The following is a 25,816-nucleotide window of genomic DNA, read 5'->3' as shown; positions in this document are numbered from 1 at the left end:
CTGACCCCGTGAGGGGTGGTGTGTGTGTGTGTGTGTGTGTGTGTGTGTGTGAGGGGGGGGGGTGGGGACCGCAGGTGGGTGGTCCGAGACTGAAACTATGGGAGGATCAACAGTACACATCTCTGACTGTAGATGTAATATAAGACAAGCCAACTTAACAAACACAATGTCCAGCAGCATGAGGGTCAGAGTCAGACTGATGAGGTCAGAGGTCAGATGTAGAATCACAGGGCGGCTCCTGACTCCATCAAGCTCTTTGAGTTTATAATAAACATCTCTGAGGCCTCAGTGTGGGGCAGATGTGTTCAGATAAAAACAGCTGGGACTGAGCTGCAGGGAGAAGGAGGAGGAGGAAGCTCTCAGTCAGCTGCGGTGATTACTGCTCCCCTCGCTCTGCTCCATCAGTTAGGAGCACGGGAACTAGCAAATATTCACAGCTGAAAATGGGTTTAATAAAAATGCACTGAAATAAAAAATAAAATGCACGTATTTAACATTTTTGAGTGAACAATTCTGAGCAATTCATAATGATTCAGAGAGAGTCAAATTGACACAGTAGAGATAATAAATTTAAATTAACACCAGAATCAATAAAATGCAATGTCAAGACTAGCGAATCACAAGAATTCAGAGCAATTAAGATTCATTAGGAACGATTCAGAGCGATTCAGAATCATACAGGGCGAGTCAATGATTCAGAGCGATTCAGAGTGATTCAGAATCATACAGGGCGAGTCGATGATTCAGAGCGATTCAGAGTGATTCGGAATCATACAGGGCGAGTCGATGATTCAGAGCGATTCAGAGTGATTCAGAATGAAACTGTATAGTGAACTATTGTAGTGGTGCAGTCGTGTCTAAAAAAACACCGTGGACAATTTCAACGAACTCAAACACTCCCAACGTGCGCCCCAGAAGGTAGAGTATAACCCATAATGTACACTGGCTGACAGCAGCAGAGTAGTGGATCGCAGATACCCATAATGCACTGCACTGTTTGGTAAAATCCCACATACGGTCATGTCTGAAATCATTCACATGCATTTTATTGATTCCATTCCCAATCCGAACGCATTTGTATCGACCCCATTTCCATTAGCTCATGTCAGACCCGTCCACCGTGCAGTCCATGCCCCAGAGAGCACGACTGACCAACAAACAGCGGAAAGGGGCTACACACTTCAGCGAGGGGGATTTAGCGGGAGGAGGGGCGCAGTTCCTAACACTCCCTGAAGGAAGCCGAGAGCTAGGACTTTATTTTGGAGCTGAAGACATCTCTCCTCCAGGAATCAAACATGTTCTGACCAGTGTGGTGTCCAGATAAACACTTAACCTTAACAGCCTCATCTCGTGTGATTGGTGACAGCTGGGATGAGTGAATGGAGAACCGCAGATGCTTCAGAATGAGGTGATCACACCAGCATCCGTCGTGGGGGGTTCGCATGGTGGCGTAGGTCGTACGATACAATTAAGCCGTGCCAACACCACTCGCAGGAAAATAACAACAACCACCAAAGGAAAAACAATGGGATGTGCTGCGAAAGACTCGACGCTGGATGAGACAGTGAGGGGTGCATCCAGGGAGAAGAACAGGGGGCAGGTGCAGAAGCATGGACACCAAGACCTTACTTGCTGGTACAGTTGAGGCCTGGGAGCCGAGTTCTCAATCATAGTGTGAATCATGAAGATGATTGGTTCATTCTCCTTCATCTGGGGCACGTGAGGAGAAGGAGGAGGAGGAAGAGTGTTCAGAATTCATCAACACTGCTGCAGATCACAGGTTTGTGGACAGAACTCCACAACACTTCACAGAAGAAGACACTTCACAGCTGGGGATTCTGGAGGAATTCCTTCACCACTGAAACCTATCTTCACTGTGTTATTAATCTGTGATCAGCAGACGCAGACGCAGCCGGCCCCCTCTCTCACAAACTGAGCTACAGGACAGTAATATTCAGCAGGATGATCTAAAAGGCTTCCCTGGTTAATTTACTCTGTCGTCACTGAGAAAGTGTCCTCCCTCAAATACTGAGGCTTCCCTCGCTTTAATTCTGTCTGAAAACTGCAAACATTCCTGTATAAATCAAACAGAACTGACGTCAGAAATAATCACAGGGCTCTGCTGGTCCTCTTTCCCTGAGACTCAGAAACTACTGGAAAACCTGGCGAAATCTGGAGGAACAGGTTGGTTTGGCCTTAAGCAAGTGAACAGATCACATCCTGTGGTAAAAGAATTCAAAGAATTCAGAAACCACCATCAACAAAGTGGAGGAGGAGGAGCAGAAGAAGAGTAAAAAGAAAAAGAAGAAGGAGGAGAAGTAGAAAAAAGAGAAGAAGAAGAAGAAAAATAAGAATAAAAAAGGAGATGAAGAAGAAAAATAAGAATAAAAAAAGGAGAAGAAAAAGAAGAGGATGAAGAAGAAGACAAAGAAGCAGAAGGAAAAGAAAAAGAAGTAAGAAGAAGAAAAAGGAAGCAGAAGGAAAAGAAGATGAAGGAGGAGAAGAAGAAGAATTGTAAGAATAAAAAGAAGACAAAAGGAAAAGAAGAAGGAGGAGAAGAAGAAGAAGAAGAAGGAGAAGAAAAAGAAGGAAAAGGAGAAGGAGAAGAAAAAGAAGAAGACAGAAGAAAAAAGAAAAAGGAGAAGAAAAAGGAGGAGAAGATGAAGAAGATAGAGAAGAAGAAGGAGAAAAAAGTAAGGAGAAGAAGAAACAGAAGAAATAGAAGAAGAAGAAGAAAGTAGAAGAAGAAGAAAAATAAGTTAGGTGTCTTGCTCAAGGGCACTTCGGCCAGGTATGACCTTTTTCCTGGGATTTAAACCAGTCCCCCTCTGGTCTCAAGATCACTCCTTCTCTAACCTTCAGACCCTCAAAGCTGCAGAGGGGGCTTATGAACCAGGTCCACTCAGATGGTTGAGAGTTTGTTAACAATGCCAAGCAAACCCTGGTTAGAGTTAGGGTTAGGGTTAGGGTCACAGTTAGCTAACTCAGCTCATGGTTGTCTTTTGGGATCGTGGGTTTGGGTTCTGCCGAGCGAGAGGTGATCCCTCGCTTAAGGGCAAGGCCTCCCTTTTCCTCCAGGTTAGAGCTACCTTCACCAGAGGAGTCAACCTTTCTGAGTTTCAGAGCTCCCTGGGGTCGGGGGTTCAGGAGGTTTCAGGAGTGCTACCCCTCTTTGGAAAGTACATATGTAAATACTTCAAAATACACAATGAGCATTTTCATAATGAGCTACAATTAAAAGGAACATAGCATTGCTCCGGAAAAGCATCCACTCTTTCATTAAATCCACCACAGACTGGAATCTCTTCACATGATTTATTAATATTTATATATTTCTGTTGGTATATTACAAGTGTCGAATATAACCTTTTCCTTCTCTAACTTCTCTAAGTACAAACAAACACCCCATAATTAACAAAACCTCTCAGACTGAACAACTCACTCTTTAGAGTCTATTATTCATTCATTACATTTTAATTTCTGCTTCTCTTTACGTTCATATTTTTATATTTATTCTTCTGTTTCTTTTCTCTCAGTGCAGTGGTGTGTTACTGTGTGTTTTATATTTTTTTTCAGCAGATTTGCTTGATCTTTGTAGTAAAATCAATCATATTCAGTAACAAAACTCCTAAGGGGTAGTGTAAGGGGTAAGAGAGAGAGAGAGAGAGGGGAAAGAGAGAGAGAGAGAGAGAGAGAGAGAGAGGAAAGAGAGAGAGGAAAGAAAGGGAAGAGAGGAAAAAAAGAGAGGGGAAGAGAGAACAAAGGCCCTCACCTGGCTGTCCAAATACATGAGATTCCTCTGCAGGTGATGGGAGAGGATCTCGTTCTAGCGACGGCAGCGGGAGGAGAGAGGAGAGAGGACAGAGCTAAGGAGGAGAGCAGAGCTGAGAAAAAGACAGTGTCTTAGAAAGAGAGAGAGAGAGTGGCCTGGTCGGCAAGAGACAGATTAGAAACAGAGAAAAACACTGGCTAAGAGGCCATTCCCAACTACCAGAAGGACTCTGGTGGTTGTCAACCAGGAGTGCAGTTCAAGCCTTTAGCCAGGTCATCATGCAAGACGCATCCAAGCAGAGATGCAGAACTTAAGACGAGCATCCAAAGAAAAACAACAACAATGCAGAATGCCACGGGTGTAGAAGGACATATCTTTAACAGGCTGAAGTATTTGGGACAGTGCTCAGCACATGGCTGAACTCTGGCTTCTAGTAGTCTTGGTACGGTTAGTATCAGGTGGTGCAGTGCATCCAACAGAAACTGACTGTCACTGGGGGCGCCACCACAGATCCATCCCCCAGACCCTGAGGATCTCAAACTTGGAAACCTGAAGTGTGGGACTCCACTGGCGAGGGAATCTAGGACAAACAGTGTGGTCTTGCCCTGAAGCGAGGGGCTGCCTTGCATCCTGTTTAACCCAATCACACAATCCAGACACAACCATCAACTCGACAGGTGCTGTATGTTCACAGGTTCAAGTCTGAACTATAGACGATGCTCTACCAACGGAGCAAACCTGGGTCTCATACAGCCTCTGAAGAGTTGATGGTGGTCTGTCAAATTTGCATGTTGGGTTTCTGCAGGGTTCTCAGAGTCCAAGGCATCCTCTCGCTTCAAGAAAAGGCTGCCTTGTTCCTCCAGGTTGAAGTTTCCCTCACCAGAGAAACCTCAGGTTTTCAAGTTCTCAGGTTTCTGAGTTATTTGGGGTCTGAGTGGCCGGATATTTGTTGGCAAAAGCAGACCAGTGGTTCGCCCTGTGACCGTGACTTACAAATAAAAAAAAGCATGCAGGAAACAAAGAGCATAACCACAACTAGAAACAGAAAGAAAGAAAACAGAAGTGGTAATGAGGAGTGAAAGAAAACTAAGCATTCCTTCACTCGGGGATACACAGACTAGCGCGGGCGATCCTCCGAGGCTGACCTTTGGATTGGCGGCATCAATGTTCAGCTGCATCAGCTGAGCGAGCGTGTGCTCTCGGATGCTGTTGAGCTCGGCCTGCTGCCGTCGCAGCTTGATAAGAAGCAGGGTCAGCTCCTCTGGCTAGGGTCGCAGGAAACAATGCGCACAGGGTTCGTGGTTAGAGAGCCATTGGAGACAGCACTGGATTACGGTTTAGGAATGACTGGAAACTGCTGAAATGCATGGGTTATATTTCTGTGTAGTGCAGGAGTGTGCACTGGATGGACAAAAGCTTGGAAAGTTAGACATGTAACAGGTGCCTCAGATCTATGAACGACTAAACTCCACCCTAAAGCGCTGTCTTGACTATGGAATTCAATGTTCTCCCCAATTCTGTCGTTGCCTGTGCCCCTCAGTATCTAGGACTCGCCCAGTCACAATTAATACCACCACAATACCAGGAGGGTGAGGAGCACCTGCTTCCTCCGGGACATGAGAAACTCCACAACTACAGCTCAACACATTTGGAGGAGAACTTTAACCACCCAGGTCTAGGATTCACAAAAGCTTTCAAAACACACTCTACTATGTTCAATGATCTTAACTACGATTCATCTATGAAACCCAGCCTAGACCTGTTACGCCAGCCAAGAGACACCCGCACTGCCCAACACTGTGCTCCTGATGAGGGGACATGGAGGGCCAACCCTAACCTAACTTTAGAGGCCTCGGAGGCTGAGGCATCACTAGGGACAGACACAAAGATCACTGCACCTCTCGGGAGCAACAAGAAAGAGGCTTTCAAAGTCCTCAGGACGTCCCCTATATTTGAAAACTGCATAACGTAAGGAAACTGGGTTTTTCACATTGTGAGACAGGGACAAGCTGTAACACTAGTGTGATACTCTGTGTCTAATCTATAACGTGGTGCCCTGTTAAAGTCTGGGTTCACTGAATGTCTTCAGATGCATCTCAAAGCCTGGGCTGCAGCCTCAGAAGGATTGTCCTCTTTAGGACAGTACTCAAATGGCACTTTTCCACTGCACTGCACCAACCCTACTGCTCTCTACTCTCTGATTGGTCCCTGCTTGGTTTTCCACTCCCACAGCTCCCCCTTGAAATGTATTGGGTGTCGTCTCTAACCCCGTTTCTAAAGGGAACAGTGGGCTTTGGAAACCACAACAACGGCAGCGGTAACATTAACGTTAACAGTGTTTACTCGTGGTGTATTGGTGTATTGGCGTGTTGTTGTTGTTTGGGACTGAACACCGTCATCAGTTCAGACAGAGTTCAGAGAGTTGGTGCTGGTCGTCTGCGTTGCGTTGCGTGGCGTAGAGTGACGACTCTCTCTGGACAATCAGCGCTCTGCAAGGTTTACACGCCATGGTTTAGTCCCTACTCGACTCGCTCTGAACCACGAGAGAACAGCCACTAAACAAGAACCCGCTTCCAGAACCAGGACCTGATTCACCTGGTGAAGAACAAGAAAAAACAAATAGAGTCCAGTAGGGACCCTGCAGTGGAAAAGTGCCATAAGACTCTTTTTGAGGACCAAATAGCCAAATGAAGGGGTTAATTGAGGTGATGTCACTGATAGGACTCGGTCTATTGCAGCTTCAACACAAAACTACAACAAAGGCTCAATTGTGAAGCTGTAAAATATTCATGGAAATGGAGGAGCTGTTTTATAGGGACACTGCACTGACTGAAGGGCACCAGCGAGCTGCATTTTTATGACAAACTCTGATCTGAAGACTCTGGGTTCTATTTCTATTTTCTCTCCACGTTGTACCAGTGAGTACTGAAGGTGACCCAGCGTCATCAAGTCTGTCCTCCAAACCTCTGAGAGAAGTCTGAATTTTTCAGCAGTGTATGAAGGATCTTTCACATTTGTACAGGCTTCTGTGACGTAACGGTGGAGAAATGCAGCCCAGCTCGACTGCAGCCGAGGCACTGGGGCGTAGCGTTCATGCTGCTTGATCTACCACTCTGATATAAGAGTTCCTACAAAGTTCACACTGCAGTTCTTTGTCTGGAGAGCCCTGCTACAGCTGTAAATCACTCATTCACTCACAGGTGCCACACTGTCGTTCAGAAAATGTAGATACACTAGTGTTAGAAGACAAAGAAAGATACAGAAAGAAGATGTGGCCGTACCGTTTTACCCTGCAGGGACTGAGGTGTGATGTTCGGAGCGGCCGAGACCCTGCGATCAGGCAGGTATGTGTACTGACAGAAAGCAGAGCAAAGAAAATAAGAAGAGAAGTGAGTGAAGATCTGGAAGAGCATTAAAAGACAGTCTATATTCGACAAAGCTTTTAGCTCTTTAGCTGTTTAAATTCTCATTGTTTTCTCCCCAATTAAGTCTTCAAACATTGCCCCCATTAGCCCCCAGTGCCACCAGCCTGAGAGGAAGTGGAGCTCAAGCTTCCTCTGAGACATGAGAAGCTCCATCACTTTTTTGAACTAAAAATGGCCATAAACTAGCACTGTGAGGACAATCCTTTCCACACAGAGACTTCTCTTGGACTCGCAGGGACATCACTGAGACTTCCTGCTGACTGGAACAAAGCTAGAAGCAGCGTCCTCAGATTGAAAAGAGCGCTTACCTTTGCGAGGTGTGCTCTGTGACGGCGGTCGATGCTGAGGTCTCCGCGGAATACCGGGGAGGAGACCTCGGAGCTGGGATTGTACGGCCGGTTGGGGGACACCGAGTGGTAGAGAGCCAGTGACCCATGGGAAGGTGAAGAAGGGATGGACTCTGGAATGTGGCTCATAGTTTTGGGGCTGGGCAGTGTGCCGTAGCCCAGTCGGGTGTGCGCCTGCCTCTGCTGCCACTCGTACAGCTGCCACATGGTGTCGTCACGCATGGAGCGCCGCTTCTCAGCCGTGGTGGGCTGCAGCGCACGGTCGTACACTGAACCTGCCACGCTGCAGATACTGTCTGGTCGCAGCATGTTGCGAGGGAGAGTGCGGTAGCCTTCAGGATAGCGCGGCACCACCTGCGCCCGGTGACTTGGCATGTTCCTGGGCAACGTTTGATAGGAGGTGATGCTGGAACAGAGAGAGAACATTTTGTGAAGTAGCAGTATGCTGCAAACACAAGTTTTAAAAGCTCTCTGTTCACTATAATCATCTCTTGAAATTTCACTGCACCATGCAATCTCTCTCTCTCTCTCTCTCTCTCTCTCTTTCTCAAAGCACTGTCTTTCATCCTCTAGAAAGCACTCACGGTCTGTCTGTTCAACTGAGACTGGCTGATAGGTAATTAACTAACTTGCTAATTGCTTGTCACCTATCAAGATCATCTGGATATCTCAAGCCAGTCTGAGTGGGCAGAAGTGTGAGGAAGACAGGATGAATAAACAGACAGACCAGAACTGTGTGTGTGTGTGTGTGTGTGTGTGTTCAGCCCGTAGATAAGGGCCTGGGCTGAGCACTCTCCTACCCTTCTGCTCTTCTGCTTCGTGCCAGATCGCAATGCCAAGTCAAAGCCAGTCAGGGGCAAGAACTGTGAGAATGTGGTTGATTATTTGGCTCTGAATGAAACCAAGCAAAAGCATTTTTAGTTTCAGAAAACACTCTGCGTCCGTGGAGGCCGGTCCCTGCTCTGATCTGGGGTCAGTAAAAAACTACGAGGATTTTAAAAAAGCTTTCTGGGTTCGCCCCCAGTAGCAATAATGTGATCGACAGAGAGATCCTCTGAGACACGAGGCTGGTTCTGTTTATGATGTGAACATTGTAATAATAAATGGACAGAAAAGACTCTTCAGTGTCCTACTTCTGCGAGTGGAAAACAACTTGATGCAGCTACTTTAACCTCCGCTGCCTAAAACCTAATGCTGGGATCAGACAACACAATATTCATTCTTTCACAATGTTCACGGTGTCAGACTAAAGCCATGAATCTGTGCCGTGTCTCGGTCGGAAACTGGACACACCACGGGTTTCACACGGATCATTCTTTGTTTGCGTCATTGTGTGAGTTCAGAGGTCGTCGGGAGGCGGGTCAGAAACTGTTGATCACAGCTACAGAAGCGCTCTGTGTGACAGAAGAAGTAAAAGCGATAGCGGGCGGTTCCTGGGTGTTACGGAGAGGACGGTGTGGACCGTCTCCTACAAAGAGAACCTGAGGGAGTGTGTTACACGTCCAGAGCGTGTCCTCAGTTCGGTTGTTCCACTGACAGCTGCAGCAGAGCCTTCCTCTCTCTGTCCTCCGTGTTTACAGATGTGCTCCCGACAGAGCTCTGTCTCCTATTGGTCATCGTCAGGAACACGGCGTAGGAAACGTCAGACCGGGCCCAAAGATCCAAACAACTCTAACACGCTTCGCTTTTCCTCGGGGAGTCGTGAGGCGTCACACACACACACGACCGATCCTCCTCCTCGACATGTTCGGTTCTGATGCTGTAAACTTGTCAGATACGACACAATCGCATCACAATCGGGCTGAATTCACGTCGTCTGATCCCAGCATTGCACTGAAGACTCTAAAATTAAAATGTGATTTCACACTCTGATTTTAACGAGACCCAGAGTCACACAGAAAGGATATGAGGGTTTCAATGACCCACAGAAACAGTACCTTCGTGTGTCATCGTCTTGGCCTCGCGTGCGGTGCATTCGAACCCACTGCTCCAGCTGCTGCATGGAGTCCGTTCTGCTCAGGGATCTTTCTGGTTCTGTGGGGTGGGGCTGGACCGATGTTCTCTGAGGAAGAGCATCTCCTGGACTCCGCTCTCCTCCTCGCTCTCCAGAGCCATTGACTTGGGCTGCTTTATACTGGAGTCCTCCTCCTCCTCCTCCACTCTGGAGCTGGCGTGAAGTGGAGACGGCGGCGGCGATCGCGGCCGCCTGCGCTGGCTGCAGCTTGATGCTGTTGATTTTTGTGAGTGGTCTCTCCATACCCAGCTCTTTTTGGAACCCATACTTCTCACCTTCTCGTTTCTCTGTTTCCTTACGTAGCATCGGCTTCTCTTTTTCTTTCTGCGTGGGTCGCACTCCATCCTTTTGCTGGTACTTCTCACCATCTTTCTGCGAGGGATATTTCTCAGCATCGTTTGGAAGTGTGTACTTTTCACCGTCCTTGTGCAGAGTGTACCGCTGTCCGTCTTTCTGCAGCAGGTATTTATCTCCGTCTTTCTGGAGCGTGTACCGTTCGCCGTCTTTCTGCAGAGCGTACCGATCTCCATCCTTTTGGAGGACAAGCTTTTCCAAATCTTTCTGCAGCATGTATCTATCTCCTTCCTTCTGCAAAGAATACTTCTGTCCGTCTTTCTGCAGAACCTGCTTTTCGTCTTTCTGCTGAGAGTCTTTGAGTGACGAGCTCCTGTCTTTCTCTCTGTGGATGCTGGGCTGTTTCTCCAGATGCTTCTGCTTCTTTTCCTCTTGGCGAAGGCTCTCACGGTTCCTCTCGTTGTTCTGGATCTCAGGGCGTGTCAGAACCCGATGATTGAGCATGTTGTTCATCTCCTGAGGACTGCGAGTGTCTACCTTCGCCTTTTCCAATCTGAAAGAGAAAGAAATAGTCAGAGAAATGAACTGCTGATGGTTGTACAGCTACAGGCCTCTGCTTCCTGGATGTTTTATACAATAAAAGTACTGGATTAGGACCCTGTATCAGCAGATACTCAATATTTAACGACTCGGCTGGGGTTAAAAATCGTGATCGGGACACCACTAGTCCAGAATGTGGCAGTGATTTCCTGTAAGTGGATGTTTAACCGTTTCAGTCCAGTACTTTCAGCAGTACACTGTCTGCTGGTCAAATTCCGCATGGATTATTATATTCGCTGTTGACAGGAGCTCATTTCCTGTTCTGACTCATTGTGTCTAGTACGTACACCATGGTTGTGTTACTAATCCTGTCCTACGGCTACCACACCCTGCTCCGTTACATGTGTCCATTTCCCATCACGTAACAGAACCAGAACCAAAGTGGAGACTGTGTTCTGCTGCATCTTTTCATCTTTGGTTTTACAAAAAGAGAGGCAGCTTACAGCAGAATGCGGAACCTCTTTTCTAATAAATGCATTGAAATCACAAGGAAGATGCTTTCATTTCTTAGACTAGACTCCACAGCCAGTGTAATCCAACCGCGATCACGTGTTTTTCTTTTAACTGTACGAACCCCCTACTTCAGATTCAGTCAATACAATCACTTCAATTTGAGAGTATTTGCCAAATGTTTTTCAGAGCTGCGTAAAGGAGCCATTTAAACACTGACAGCGTAGGAGAACTGCTGTGCCTCCAGCTGAATCCTCAGGAGAACTGATGGGCTCCACGGTCTCCACAGATTCACATGACTGCCTCCGTCCCAAAACCCAGGAGACAGCACTCCTCCATGGTCTACCATTCACGCGAGGACGAACATACACAGACCTCACAGAACCCTGAGAAGAGACACGGTGCTCAATATACAGCTAGAAGTCAGAGGAATAGTGGAAGCGCAGCTTTATACCTCACTCTGATGGATACTAACGTCACTGGGGAGAGTATCCATCACTTTGAAGATGATTATTGATGAACAGGTCTGGGATGCTAACATTGATATATTATTTTTCTTAAAACATTTATTTCCCATGTAGACATTAAGATTCTAGAAACATCAGAGGAAACCTGACCCATTTATCCACGCCGTGTTTGTAAACAGAACCCTATTGTGTCCAACAGTTTCAGTACAGACGTCCCAAACAGCACCATGTCCCCTACATAGTGCACTTCACAGATTGTTAGACTAAGTCTACACACACAGGCAGTCCATTAATGTGCCAGGAAGATGTGAAACATAACTAAATGTAAATGCTTTTATAATCCAACACACAACACACCGTGTGAGTGCAGAGCCTGTTATTTTCTGACCTACACTGTGCACTACATAGGGTGTAGGGAGACACCTGAGATTCAGCCTTGGTTTCAACACTAAAGATTATATCACATTCTTAGACGAGGAGAACTACGTAATTCAGCTTTAAGCCAAAAAAGAGGAGTAAATTAGACAGAGAATCACCATAAAACATAGTCCTCCAAGAGTCTGTTCCACTCTCAGAGCGCAGGGACACCGTGAGCCCTTAGACACTGAAACAATACGAGACTGAAAAATAACACCATCACAGATGTTTGTATATGATCTGTTTATGAATAACTCACATTAGATATTTTTATGTCAAAAAACATTCAGCTACAAGACCAGAGAAGGCTCAGTTTTCAGCAGCTAATAAAGGCATTTCCCTCCTCTCTATGAAACACAGTAGAAGTCTGTACCCCACTGATGTGAAAAGATGGGGGCGTCCGTGTGGTTAAATGCTGTGAGACTCTCTCCAGTGCAGGGTGAGGAGCTTGGTATCTCACATGTATCCATCTTTCATTCACGTTTACATTAGTGCTGCTCTGCAAACTGGCGATCGCATTAAAACGACTGAAACGCTGAGACTGACGGTGCCTTACTGCACCAAACTCTCCACTGAGGAGTGAGAGAGAACCATGAAGGATGTTTGGGAGGTTCTAAGGCCACAGAACATGTTCCTGTCGATACCATTTCACAAACAGCTCCGAGTCCAGAGAGAAAGTGGGTAATTACCTTCGGTCAGACTCTCACTGTATCGACCTGTAAGTGCAGAGAGGCACGAGGCGGAAGAGTCACGCCACCACGTTCCCCGGGTATTCTCTGCACATGATTTTTAGCAGCGCCAGAAAGTGCAGCTGTGAAATATTTCTACGATGAACACAGTTTGGTTTACAGCAGATTGTATGAACCCTTCAGACTCGTGTTTTTCCGCTTAAACACACCCTTCAGCAACATCTGCACTGACCCTGATGTGGTGGTAGTTAGTGTGTGTTGCGTTGTTGGGAGTGGATCAGACACAGCAGCAACTGATGAGCTTCAGGTCGGGCTCCCATCCACCTGCTTACAAATATCAGGCCCACGTCCGTGATCAGGAGCAGATTCGGAACGAGGGAGAGATCTGAGTGGGTTTTACTTCAGAACCGTTTTTACAGCATTAAATATCAGTGAGGGTTAATATTTATTTAGTGGGCGTCTGTGTGTAGAGCGTGTTCCTAATGTTTTGAGAGGAAAGTAAAATGACTAATAAACCATTTGCAAATCCTCTGACAGTTAGCCACACTCTGGAAATGTTCACATTCTCTGCTCTACATTCAGCCAATCAGATCACAACTAACTCCACCCCTCTACCTTTGTCTGAGTAAACGCCCCCCACCTGTCCGTCTGGACACTGATGGATGACTGTCGAGCTCCTCCTCCACGCTTCAGACCAGCTGCCCACGCTCCAGCCACCACCACTGGCCTCGGAGCTGCCCCTACATTGAAGTCCTCACTGACTCCTAACTGTTACCAGTAGATTGACCAGAGGAGGGTAGGTCCCCCTGTGAGCCCTGGTTCCTCTCAAGGTTCCTTCCTCAGCTCTGAGGGAGTTTCTCTGTGTCACTGTCGCCCCTGGCCTCACTCTCCTGGGGTTTTTTTACATTCTTTACATTTTCATGTTAAAGCCTTGTCTTTACCGGAATTCTGTGAAGCTGCTTTGTGACATCATCAGCTGTAAAAGAGCTATACAAATACATTTGATTTGATTTGATTTAATAACACAGTGTCTACTCTGAAATCTTAACGTGTTAATCTTAACGCAAATTAATGGTTTTATTAAATTCAGCCACATTTTCCTCCCAAAATTCTCTCTTTTCACAGAAACTGCTCGGTTTTATTCAGAGGCGTAATGTTGAGTTCAGAAAGTAGACTACTCTTATCCTCCTTCCTCTTCTTGATCTCTTCTGTCTTTCTCAGAAATTTTGACGCATTGTGTTCTGAATCTCCAGAATCCACTCTTTTAACTCTAATGAAGTTGTTGAACTGGACCATGGAGGTGTTTATTGTTTGAGCTGTGAGCTGCGCTGCTGTCGCCTCGTTTTTAAAAGTAAAGTGTCTGAGCTGATGTTCAGTGCTAAATCTCTCCCTGAAACTTTTCCTCAGAAAATGAAGAGATTCTCACTCAAATTCCATTAAAACTACACTGGGATATTATAATGAAGTAGTAATAACACGGCTTCTTTAGTCAGTTTGCTGCGTGTAAATCTCTGCCTCTAAAAACCACAAGGAAATGTTAGCATTTAAAACTGTGATTAATCACCGAATGTTTCATTGATTGAAGCTGTTTTCAGGAGCTGTGTGAGAACCTGGTTAGTGTTTAAACTGGTTTTTACACAAAGAAAGGGTTCACACACTTTAAAATGCCGCTGAAAAACAAATAGAAAAAGGCTCCAGAGCAGGGGCCGCTGGGACACGTCTCTGAAGGATGTCTCCGTACCTTCTGATGGGCTCGGTGTGGACCAGCGCTGCGTCTGTCATCACCTTCATCCAGGACTCCATTTCTTTGGCCGTGTCAGTGCAGAAGTAGTAGGTTCTCATGTTTGGGTGCGTGGCCTGAGGGAGGAAGCATCCTGGAGAAAGAACACAGACCGAGAACGAGAACTCAACGAAACTCAGGGCTGCAATGATCTTCCTCAGTGTACAGCAGTGTGTTAATGTTTTGCACGAGAACATTTCATATAAGACATGTTTAATTCAGCAGTGAGAGTTTAGTTAAAAACCAACACTAATATCAGAATAAACCCAGTCTCATTATTCCAGTGTGTGTGTGTGTGTGTGTGTGTGTGTGTGTGAGACACAGTGTCTAGTGTCAGAGGTTAATAAATACTTCACTGTGTTAAATGAAGTGTGCTGTAGATTTAACAAATCCATACGATCAGGAGAAACATCTGGAAACACACTGTTCTTCACTCGCTCACAACACAGCGTCTGCTTTTAGAACAAACATCCTTTTACTGTGTTTGTGTTTCTGTGTTTATTGGATTTTTATATGATTTTATACAAGCCTCAGGCTTACTGAGAAGATTAATTATTTTAAATATTAATAATAATAATAATCTAAGATGCACAAGACTTCCCCCCTGTTCTTCAGCGCTCAGGACCCCCACAGAGCAGGTGTGATGTGGTGGTGGATCATTCTCAGCGCTGCAGTGACACTGACGTGGTGGTGGTGTGTTAGTGTGTGTTGTGCTGGTGTAGAGTGGATCAGACACAGCAGTGCTGCTGGAGTTTTTAAACCCCTCAGTGTCTGGACCGAGAACAGTCCACCGACCAAAAACATCCAGCCGACAGCGTCCTGTGTCACTGATGAAGGACTAGAGGACGAGCGACACACACTGTGCAGCGACAGATGAGCTACTGTCTCTGACTCTACATCTACAAGGTGGACCAACGAGGGAGGAGTGTCTCACAGAGTGGACAGAGAGTGGACACAGGGTTTAAAAACTCCAGCAGCACTGCTGTGTCTGATCCACTCTACACCAGCACAACACACACTAACACACCACCACCACGTCAGTGTCACTGCAGCGCTGAGAATGATCCACCACCACATCACACCTGCTCTGTGGGGGTCCTGAGCGCTGAGGAACAGGGGGAAATAGGAGTAGCAAAGTATGCAGAGCCACAGATGGACTACAGAGTGACCGGAGCGGACCGTGGAGCTGAGAGAGTGTCTGTTTGTTTAAATTCTGTGAAAAAATACTGTATCGATCTATTCATTAATAAATATTTATTTTTCCTCAGTCATTTTTCCGACAGCAGCAGACAACACCCCTCTGACCTCAACAGGACCACGACGATGTGATGATGTGAATATCAGATCTTACCTTGTTAGTTAAACTTCTCTTAGGAACGCAGCAGTATTCCAGCTCACGCACCTCAGTGAGGACATGGAGGGACAATGAGGGACATTGAGAGAGAAGGAGGACACAGAGTGAGTCAGGAACAGATTTCATATACGACACAACACCAGAGAATGGAAAAACAACATTCCAGAGACGTTCGAGATTCTCTCAGCGATGTAAAGCTGCAGGAATGTGACAACAACCGCGCTGCCTCTAAAGACTCAGTCCTGAGTGGGTCACCTGAGACTAATATTCGACCACAGACTCCATTCACTGACAGCTCTAGTCCAGAGTGAGATTCAGCCTGAGTTCTGAACGCTGATTATTAATAATAATATTAATAATATATAAGTGTATATCCTGTGCCTCACCTGTGTTTACCTCAGTGTCCACACTCTCAGAAAAACAGTAGTGTACAGGTCCAAACAGCACCTTTTAAAGGTACCATCAGTGGTTTAAAGTCCAGTTGTGCTCCCTAAAGCAGGACTTTTCAAACCCGGGGTCATGACCCTTGCATGCTCTTAAGCTCTGCACCAGTCTGCAGTGATATCAGAGGAGCTGCTGGACCTCATTCTCCTTCAGAAGAGTTCCACACTCAGAGATTACCCCCCTCTCCTCACTCTTCTGTGACATGGAGCTCAGCTCAGATTCTCATTCTGCAGAGTTCTGTTCACACTACAGTTCCACCTTAAATGCTGCAGTAGTCTCAGGAGCCTGAATGTAATTGTTTCTCCAATTTAAGGTGGAACCGTAGACACTTAAAGTTTAAAAACATGAATATTGACGAAGCCAAGAGGTTGTAGTTTGACGGTGATATAATGTTTCTTTCAGTTCTTGGCAGTTGTTTTGTGGCTTTATTTTATTGTTTACATCGATATATGAATTATAAAGTTTAGACCAAAATTAAGAAACATATCGTGATATAAACCTTGGTTGTATCATCTCTGAATAAAATCATTTGACACATTGACTTCCATTAAAGCTGAAGGTTTGTTCCTTCTCCTGTAAAGTTACTGTTTGTGAGAAACAAGTTCTTCTTTGGACAGCGATGAGATCAGAGTAAGACAGATCTGTAAAGGAGCTTGGGGTTGGGGGGGGGGCACCAGACACAGACGAAGGGAGGTGCCCACCTGAGCAGGGCTGGTGAGGCGGTGGTTGCTGGTTGGGAGTGAGCTGGGTCCTATGTGAAGCTCTAATGTACTGCTATAAGATACTTTAGATCTTCCCAAACTCCTGCATTATATATCACCACCCCTCAAACACGGCCAGAGAAACCCCTGCTGCATCAGAATATAATCTACGGCTATTCCTTTGTAGGGTACAGATAGAGCTGAGGGCCTGACTCTGACCTTAAAGGCGTATTTCTTGCTAATGTGGTCATCCACGGACAGCATGGAGATGTGGAAGCTTGGTAAAAGGATGCTCCCGAGGATCCCTTCTTCTTTTTCATCTGAGAAGAAAGAAGAAACACGAAAGCCGTTAATGTTCTCTTTAAAAGCAGTGAGGATTCTCCATGAGGGGTTGGTCTGGAGCGTTTTCCCAGCCGCTGGTTTCGTGAGCAGACCCCCCACGGCAGCGCTGAGCAGAACAGGGAGTGATGCTATGAACTGGAGTGTGGCCGTGAGGTCTGTGAAAGGTTCAGACAGTCTCCTGGTTCTTCAGAGTGTTTGATCTGGACTCAACGTCAATGTGAAGAGACAAACACGTTATTTACTAATAACACCAGGGGACCATCCACAGTGCACACAGGGAAGACCACAGCGCACACAGATCTGATCCGTTCAGGTGTGAATCGATAAAAGCAGAATTTGTTCAGTTTAGAGGAGGGTTTTACTTCAAAGTGAAATATTATTCAGTTCCAGCTGCTGTTCATTGGGTGACAACAGTAACTTTGAGAGCTCTTCTTCACTCGAGGGATGGAAATGAAGTGAATGAATGTTCTCCGGCGCTTTACTGACTCTCAGAGCTTTTAATATTTGCAAGCGCTGGGTTTTCCAAGAATTGATTATCAACTTAGAGCCCATCCCCTCACTCAGAGCGCAGGAAAACTGCAGACTCCGGGATAATCTTTATTTTAATCTATTGTTTAATCTTCTTTTAACTGTAGCTACCAATGGAAAAGCCTTTCTGAGGCACGATCCCAGGAATGTTATAATGCTGTTATATTTCATTTATTCATTCATTCATTCATTCATTCACTGTTTGTAACCCTTATCCAGTTCAGGGTCGCAGTGGGTCCGGAGCCTACCCAGAATCACTGGGCACAAGGCAGGAACACACCCTGGAGGAGGCGCCAGTCCTTCACAGGGCAACACACACTCACACATTCACTCACACACTCACACATTCACTCACATACTCACACCTACGGACACTTTTGAGTCTTCAATCCACCTACCAACGTGTGTTTTTGGAGCATGGGAAGAAACCGGAGCACCCGGAGGAAACCCACGCAGACACAGAGAGAACACACCACACTCCTCACAGACAGTCACCCGGAGGAAACCCACGCAGACACAGAGAGAACACACCACACTCCTCACAGACAGTCACCCGGAGGAAACCCACGCAGACACAGAGAGAACACACCACACTCCTCACAGACAGTCACCCGGAGTGGGACTCAAACCCACAACCTCCACGACCCTGCAGCTGTGACAGAGACACTACCTGCTGCAGCATTGTGCCTCCTGATATTTTTCATGTTTATTTCTATTTTTTCTATATTTTCTGTATATAATCTTGAATCTGTATATATAGAATCTTGAATCATTCATTTTATTGTTACTGTTACTCACGCAGTCACTCACACACTCACACAGTCACTCACACGCTCACTCAGTCATTCACACATTCACCCAGTCACTCACACGCTCACCCAGTCACTCACACACTCACCCAGTCACTCACACACTCACCCAGTCACTCACACACTCACCCAGTCACTCACACACACAGTCACTCACACACTCACACAGTCACTCACACACTCACCCAGTCACTCACACACTCACCCAGTCACTAACACACTCACCCAGTCACTCACACACTCACACAGTCACTCACACACTCACACAGTCACTCACACACTCACACAGTCACTCACACTCTCACCCAGTCACTCACAGAAAGAGAGCAGACGAGGAACTGAAGAAAAGCAAAGAAAGAGAGCATGAAATTATAGAACAGAGAAGAAAGAAGAAATGGAGAAGCATTGTCTCTCTCTCTCTCTCCATCTCTCTGTGTGTGTGTGTGCAGCATCTACAGCCTAAGCACGTAGCACCTGCCTTAAGAGCCCTTCTCTCTCGCCTCAATCAGCCAATAAGCAGCATCTCCCCTCTCAGGTCCCGTCATGAAAGAGCGGCTGATTGCTCCAGGGCTTCGCTTAATTGCACTATTTATGGACATTTAAAAGCCCTTCCCTGAGAGACTACACCCGGGGGGGCACTGAGTGTGAGGAGCAGAGGAAAAGCCACGTTCTTGTAGTGAGCACAGAGGTCCAGAGAGGGGTCACACCAGTGAAGCCAACCAGAACTGGAACACACACACACCACAAACTGTTACTGATCTGAACCCTGTTTCCAGACTGTTACCCTGGACATGTCTTCTGTTCTGTGGCGGCACGTAGAGTGTGGTGTGTTCTCTCTGTGTCTGCGTGGGTTTCCTCCGGGTGACTGTCTGTGAGAAGTGTGGCGTGTTCTCTCTGTGTCTGCGTGGGTTTCCTCCGGGTGCTTCGGTTTCCTCCCACAGTCCAAAAACACACGTTGGTAGGTGGATTGGTGACTCCAAAGTGTCCATAGGTGTGAGTGTGTGAGTGAATGTGTGTGTCTGTGTTGCCCTGTGAAGGACTGGCGCCCCCTCCAGGGTGTATTCCCGCCTTGTGCCCAATGATTCCAGGTAGGCTCTGGACCCCCCAAGCGGTTACAAATAATGAATGAATGAATAATTACACTAATCAGAACAGAACACCTTAAATCACACTATACTTTTATAGGTCTCTTCACTCCTCACCTCTCACAGACAGGTGGATGAATGGACAGATAGACAGATATATTTGGGGTAGGTAGATGGACGAACAGGTAGACAGGTGGATGGATGGACAGACAGACAGATAACTCACCTCTGTAATAGAAGAGGCACATGTCGGACAGAACAAACCATCTCTTCTTCCACATCTTCATCCCTGTGCTGTCCTGCAAGAGTTCACACAGCACACGCTGTCAATCACCCGCCTCAACCAATCAGCACATAGCACACATCACCAGGACCCGACCACGCTCCCTCTGTGTCTCCTGACGCCCTCCATTAAGAGTCTGTACCTCGTCAGACTGCGAGTGTGTGTCATGATGGTGAATGGAAAAAAAAAAACTCCAGCAGCACTGCTGTGTCTGATCCACTCTAAACCAGCACAACACACACTAACACACCACCACCACGTCAGTGTCACTGCAGCGCTGAGAATGATCCACCACCACATCACACCTGCTCTGTGGGGGTCCTGAGCGCTGAGGAACAGGGGGAATAGGAGTAGCAAAGTATGCAGAGCAACGGTTTGGACTACAGAGTGTAACTATAGAACTACAGCGTGACCGGAGTGGACCGTGTAGCTGAGAGAGTGGACAGTGAGTGTAATATTTAGTAGCCGATGCCAGTCGTACCTGTTTATAAAGCCAGTTGCTTTTCACCACTGGTGCATTGGGGTTCCTCTTGATGGAGTTGGACCTCTTGCCAAAATTATGGACCTTTTTTGAAGACCTTGACGGCTTGAAACACAAAGAACAGGAGAAGCATCACACAACCATCACACATCTGGGCTCTGATACACACTGCACTAATAGAACCAGGTCAAAACACATACCGCTGAAAGGGTTAACTCCGCTCTGATAGAACCGGGTCAGAACACACACCGCTAAAAGGGTTAACTCCGCTCTGATAGAACCGGATCAGAACACACACCACTAATAGGGTTAACTCCGCTCTGATAGAACCGGGTCAGAACACACACTACTAATAGGGTTAACTCCGCTCTGATAGAACCGGGTCAGAACACACACCAATAATAGGGTTAACTCTGCTCTGATAGAACCGGGTCAGAACACGCACCACTGAAAGAGTTAACTCCGCTCTGATAGAACCGGGTCAGAACACACACTGAAAAAAACAATCACTCACTCTGGCCGTGGGACTGCTGGGCTGGGCGGTGTAGTCTGAGCCTCCCGTGTAGTTAGACGCCTCGCTCATGGTGCTGGTGGGACGCTCCTTCTTCTCACTGGGTGGGGCTTTGGAGGCAGGTCTTTGGAAGAAGACAAAGGAGAAGTGGGTAAAGGACACAGAGATCACTGAGAGCTGTTTACACCCTGCACTGATGTGTTTATGGTGATGGGACTGTGTTTGACAAAGCTCCGGTGTTTGTACGTAGCCCTGGCTCCGTAAACAGGAAACAAACTAATGCCGTTTTTCCACTGCATGGAACCTATACGACTCTGCACAGCTCGGCACGGCTCTTTCGCTTTTCCACAGGCTAAAGCTGGTCCTGCTCCTGGAACCGGGTACGTTTTCAGTCCCAGCTCGCTCCGGGTTCTAACCGAGCCGAGTAGGTACTAAAGGGTGAGGTGTAAACCCTGTAGAGCACTGATTGGCCAGAGACATGTCAATCATCAGGAAATACAGAGCTCATTCAAATCCAGCACAAATGCCGCTTGTTAAATCTCTTAAGTTACCAAACTTTCACATTTAATTTTATCGGACTCACAGTGGCAGCTCGAGGGCTTTTGGTAAAGGTAACTTTACCTCGAGGGCTTTTGAAGAGGTTTAAACGCTCCTTGGGCCGATGGCCGATGAAAATTTCCAGTGAAAGCCGTATGTGCCACAAGTAAAACTGACCTGTGAGAACTGGGGGCGGAGCCGTGTTCAGTCTGAACAACAACAACAATAACAACAACGCGCGATACACGATGATTTAAACAGCACCTAACATTACTGCCGCTGTTCTTGTGGTTTTCAAAGCCAGTGATTCCTGTAAGAGATGGGGTTTTTCAACGTCAACGGATCCATTTTGCGGCAGAGCTTTGCCAGTGGAAAAGCTTTAAGCAAGCTGAGCCGAGCCGAGTCGTGTAGAGCCAGACCCATGGAGTGGAAAGCACCTTAAGTGTCTTGGTCTGGACTGTCTCTGGTCTCTGGCTCTCTCTCTGACAACGGAGAGATGCCAAACGCTGAAAAGCACCAACCGAGATGAGGATGTTGCTCTATTCCTGCTCCATAGGGGGGTCACACTGACTTATTTTTGCTGTTACAGTTACATTACTTAAGGTGGAACTGACTCTAAATTCACATTAAAAGATACAGTTGCTTCTTACTCACACACACCGCTCCACATTAAAAGATACACTCGCTTCTTACTCACACACAACGCTCCAACTTAAAAGATACAGTGACTTCTTACTCACACACACCGCTCCTCCTTAAAAGATACAGTGACTTCTTACTCACACACACCGCTCCTCCTTAAAAGATACAGTGACTTCTTACTCACACACACCACTCCACCTTAAAAGATACAGTCGCTTCTTACTCACATGCACCGCTCCACCTTAAAAGATACAGTGACTTCTTACTCACACACACCACTCCACCTTAAAAGATACAGTCGCTTCTTACTCACATGCACCGCTCCTCCTTAAAAGATACAGTTGCTTCTTACTCACATGCACCGCTCCACCTTAAAAGATACAGTTGCTTCTTACTCACACACACCACTCCACCTTAAAAGATAGTCACTTCTTACTCACACACATCGCTCCACCTTAAAATATACAGTGACTTCTTACTCACACACATCGCTCCACCTTAAAAGATACAGTGACTTCTTACTCACACACACCACTCCACCTTAAAAGATACAGTCGCTTCTTACTCACACACACCGCTCCACCTTAAAATATACAGTGACTTCTTACTCACACACACAGCTCCACCTTAAAAGATACAGTCGCTTCTTACTCACACACACCGCTCCACCTTAAAAGATACAGTCGCTTCTTACTCACACACACCGCTCCACCTTAAAGACGCTTATGAGTTAACACAAAGAGGAGGATGGTGCCTTAGTGAGTATAATGAACAGAATCAGACTCCAGGTATCACAGTAACACACAGTAACGTAGGGTGTAAACAGGCTCTGAAGGTCTTAACTTCTTCGTTTATACGGACCCCTGCATTCCCTGAGGTTTGTGTTAGAGGTTAATCTACTGTTAGTGCACAAGAACAGAGAGGGTTAACATCCAGGGATGAAGCTTCCTTAACTGACCAACCAACCATTTACTATCCCCAGAGAGAGAGAGAGAGAGAGAGAGAGAGGGAGAGAAAGAGAGAGAGAGAGAGAGAGAGAGAGTATATATACACACACACACACACACACACACAAAGAGAGAGAGAGAAACCTTGCTTCCTCTGAGTGGTTCTACCTCTGATTCTGAGGAAGGGTTTGAGTGTGTGACCCATCTCTGAAACAGAAGTAGCTGATAAGGGCACAGCCCCGAGCTGGACTAGCCAATGACCTTCTGTATGTGGTGGGAGCAACCAATCACAGAAGCCCAGTCTAAGAGCAAATCAGAAACCATGAACCTGAGCTTTCCTGACACAGGGATAATGAATGTGAACTGCAGGAGGCGCTGTCTCCCGTGGCTGGCCTACATTCTGAAGCAGCAGAGGGGTGTGTTTGTACTTTGTGCACTCATGGAACAGTGTGTGTGTGTGTGTGTGTGTGTGCGCGCGCGCGCGTGTGTGTGTGTGTGTGTAACCGTGGAATAGTGTGTGTGTGAGAAAGAATGAGGATGTAGGTGGTTTTAGTGCTGGCAGGAATTACAGGTCACTGAGCTGAAGATTGTGATTCATACTGTGCTTCAGATCTGTCTGTCTGTCTCTCTGTCTGTTTCTCTCTCTCTCTCTCTCTCTCTCTCTCTCTCTCTCTCTCTCTCTCTCTTCTCTCCAGAGGTGGTGTAGAAAGCCATGCAGTATAAATCTGTAGAAGTAGTGGATGTTGGTTTCAGTGCAGGGTTAAACTTCTCCTCTTTAAAGGAGTGTCTCGTCTCGTCTCGTATTGCAGAACGTGTCTCGTTAATGAAGACAATAGAATTCATTTGCCACTGAGACCAAAGACCGCAGCCCGTGCCGAGCCACTGTTCTGATGGAGAACTCATGTTTCATATTAAATATGGGCGAGACAAATTGGACGGCACACATAAATCTCACATCTCCTCAAAGCAGCGAGGCGTAGCAGGAGATTGGGCCACTCACATCACACATGGCCTGGAGGTTAGAGTCTGAGCAGGATTAATGAGACACAAAGGCAAAACAAACAGAAAGACGAACGGCTCCTTCACTCCTCCACACGGCTAATGAAGCTGAGGAGCCGCTCGGGTTCTTACTCAGAGCTTTACCTGTTGGAAACAGGGTGGACAAGTTTCCCACAGTTCAGGCTAGAAACAGAAGAACAGAAAAACAAAATCTAAATGCAGAGGAATTCTGGAACAAATCATAAACAAATCATAATGAAAAACTAAACAAACTGAAGGAAGTGAGGGAAATGTGTGTTCAGATTTGGGCGTGATGGGGTGTTCGGGTTTGGGTGTGATGAGGTGTTCAGATTTGGGCGTGAAGGGGTGTTCAGATTTGGGCATAATGAGGTGTTCAGATTTGAGCGTGATGGAGTGTTCAGGTTTGGGCGTGATGGGGTGTTCAGTTTGGGCGTGATGGGGTGTTCAGATTTGGGCGTGATGGGGTGTTCAGATTTGGGTGTGATGGGGTGTTCAGTTTGGGCATTTGGGGGTGTTCGGGTTTGGGCGTGATGAGGTGTTCAGATTTGAGCGTGAGGGGGTGTTCGGGTTTGGGTGTGATGGGGTGTTCAGTTTGGGCGTGATGGGGTGTTCAGATTTGGGCGTGATGGGGTGTTCAGATTTGGGCGTGAAGGGGTGTTCAGATTTGGGTGTGATGGGATGTTCAGTTTGGGCGTGATGGGGTGTTCAGTTTGGGCATTTGGGGGTGTTCGGGTTTGGGCGTGATGAGGTGTTCAGATTTGAGCGTGAGGGGGTGTTCGGGTTTGGGTGTGATGGGGTGTTCAGTTTGGGCGTGATGGGGTGTTCAGATTTGGGCGTGATGGGGTGTTCAGATTTGGGCGTGAAGGGGTGTTCAGATTTGGGTGTGATGGGATGTTCAGTTTGGGCGTTTGGGGGTGTTCGGGTTTGGGCGTGATGAGGTGTTCAGATTTGAGCGTGAGGGGGTGTTCGGGTTTGGGCATGAGGGGGTGTTCAGATTTGGGCATGATGAGGTGTTCAGACTTGGGTGTGTCAGGGTGTTTGGATTCAGATGCAATGGGTGTTCAGACTCAGGGGTGACGCTGTGTCCAGATTCGTATGTGATGGAGCATTTGGACTCAGGTGTGAGCATCTACACCTGGGCTGTACCAGACTCACTCAGAGCGGACTCCCGGGCCTAACCCCACCTTGCCCCACCACAGACGTCTGGGTTTAGTGCAGGGCTAATAAGAGTAAAGGTATATTGTGTAAAGAAGGGACAGTTCTGCTTCATCTCTGCTCAGAGTCCGACTGACAAGACTCCCCCAGTCAGTTTTCTGTGTGCTGCCTATGTCATAAAACACAGGATAAAAGATGTTCTGATTCTGCTCCGCTTCTGATGTCCAGTGCCGAGACTTTATAATAGCCCTGCCCCCTCGTCGGAGTCTGTCCAATCAGAGCGCTGGACCTTCTCTCAGGGGGAGAACGCTGCTGTGGGGCTTGTGAGGTTTTGACTAAAAAAGGTCACAGACGTTTAATTGAGAACCAGAACTGGGTTCCACTGTGGAAAGGTGGGGGAATACGTCTGGGACAGAACCCAGCTGCTAAGGTTTACTCGTGGCCACTGTTCAAGTTCAGTAATTTGGCATCAGCAACAATGCCAGCTCTGGACATCCAGCTTAAATAAAGCTCCTGCTTAATCTCATCCTCATCTACCACCAAAGCCTCAGCGTCCACTTTGCCCATCAGTCTGTCCAAGAGGAAGACAACCGTCCTCGCTCTCTTTGGATGGGTAGGATGGCCCTTTCTCTCCCCTGTGAGTCAGAAGCAAGCTAGGAAATGTGGTCTGTTCAGGCATAACAAATCAGAGCTGTTAGTGTTCTCCTCCAAGCGTGTTGTAG

At 46.9% G+C, this 25,816-nt stretch overlaps 1 protein-coding gene across 13 annotated transcripts in view; it reads right to left on the bottom strand.

The window, feature by feature from the left end:
- Positions 1-25,816, bottom strand: part of plekha5 (pleckstrin homology domain containing, family A member 5) — a 165,346-nt gene that overhangs the window by 22,998 nt on the left and 116,532 nt on the right. For 4 of the 13 annotated variants that reach the window (XM_066669189.1, XM_066669191.1, XM_066669190.1 and 1 more), the window contains exons 5-16: positions 24,063-24,101; positions 20,797-20,917; positions 20,283-20,387; positions 19,745-19,817; positions 16,974-17,074; positions 14,217-14,332; positions 9,482-10,405; positions 7,506-7,950; positions 7,054-7,125; positions 4,918-5,037; positions 3,773-3,826; positions 1,630-1,710 (exon numbers count right to left, since the gene is read on the bottom strand). In XM_066669189.1, the coding sequence (XP_066525286.1) occupies positions 1,630-1,710; positions 3,773-3,826; positions 4,918-5,037; positions 7,054-7,125; positions 7,506-7,950; positions 9,482-10,405; positions 14,217-14,332; positions 16,974-17,074; positions 19,745-19,817; positions 20,283-20,387; positions 20,797-20,917; positions 24,063-24,101 (2,251 nt within the window). Of the gene's footprint in view, positions 1-1,629; positions 1,711-3,772; positions 3,885-4,917; positions 5,038-7,053; positions 7,126-7,505; positions 7,951-9,481; positions 10,406-14,216; positions 14,333-16,973; positions 17,075-19,744; positions 19,818-20,282; positions 20,388-20,796; positions 20,918-24,062; positions 24,102-25,816 lie in introns of those variants that run through there. The other 9 variants (XM_066669205.1, XM_066669206.1, XM_066669195.1 and 6 more) reach the window with 6 other exon arrangements.

The sequence above is a fragment of the Hoplias malabaricus genome, chromosome 4 (genome assembly GCF_029633855.1).
Source record: "Hoplias malabaricus isolate fHopMal1 chromosome 4, fHopMal1.hap1, whole genome shotgun sequence".
In the NCBI taxonomy this organism is placed as follows: domain Eukaryota; kingdom Metazoa; phylum Chordata; class Actinopteri; order Characiformes; family Erythrinidae; genus Hoplias; species Hoplias malabaricus.
Note: the sequence above shows the minus strand (reverse complement) of the source record. Positions and strands in the feature narration are given on the sequence as shown.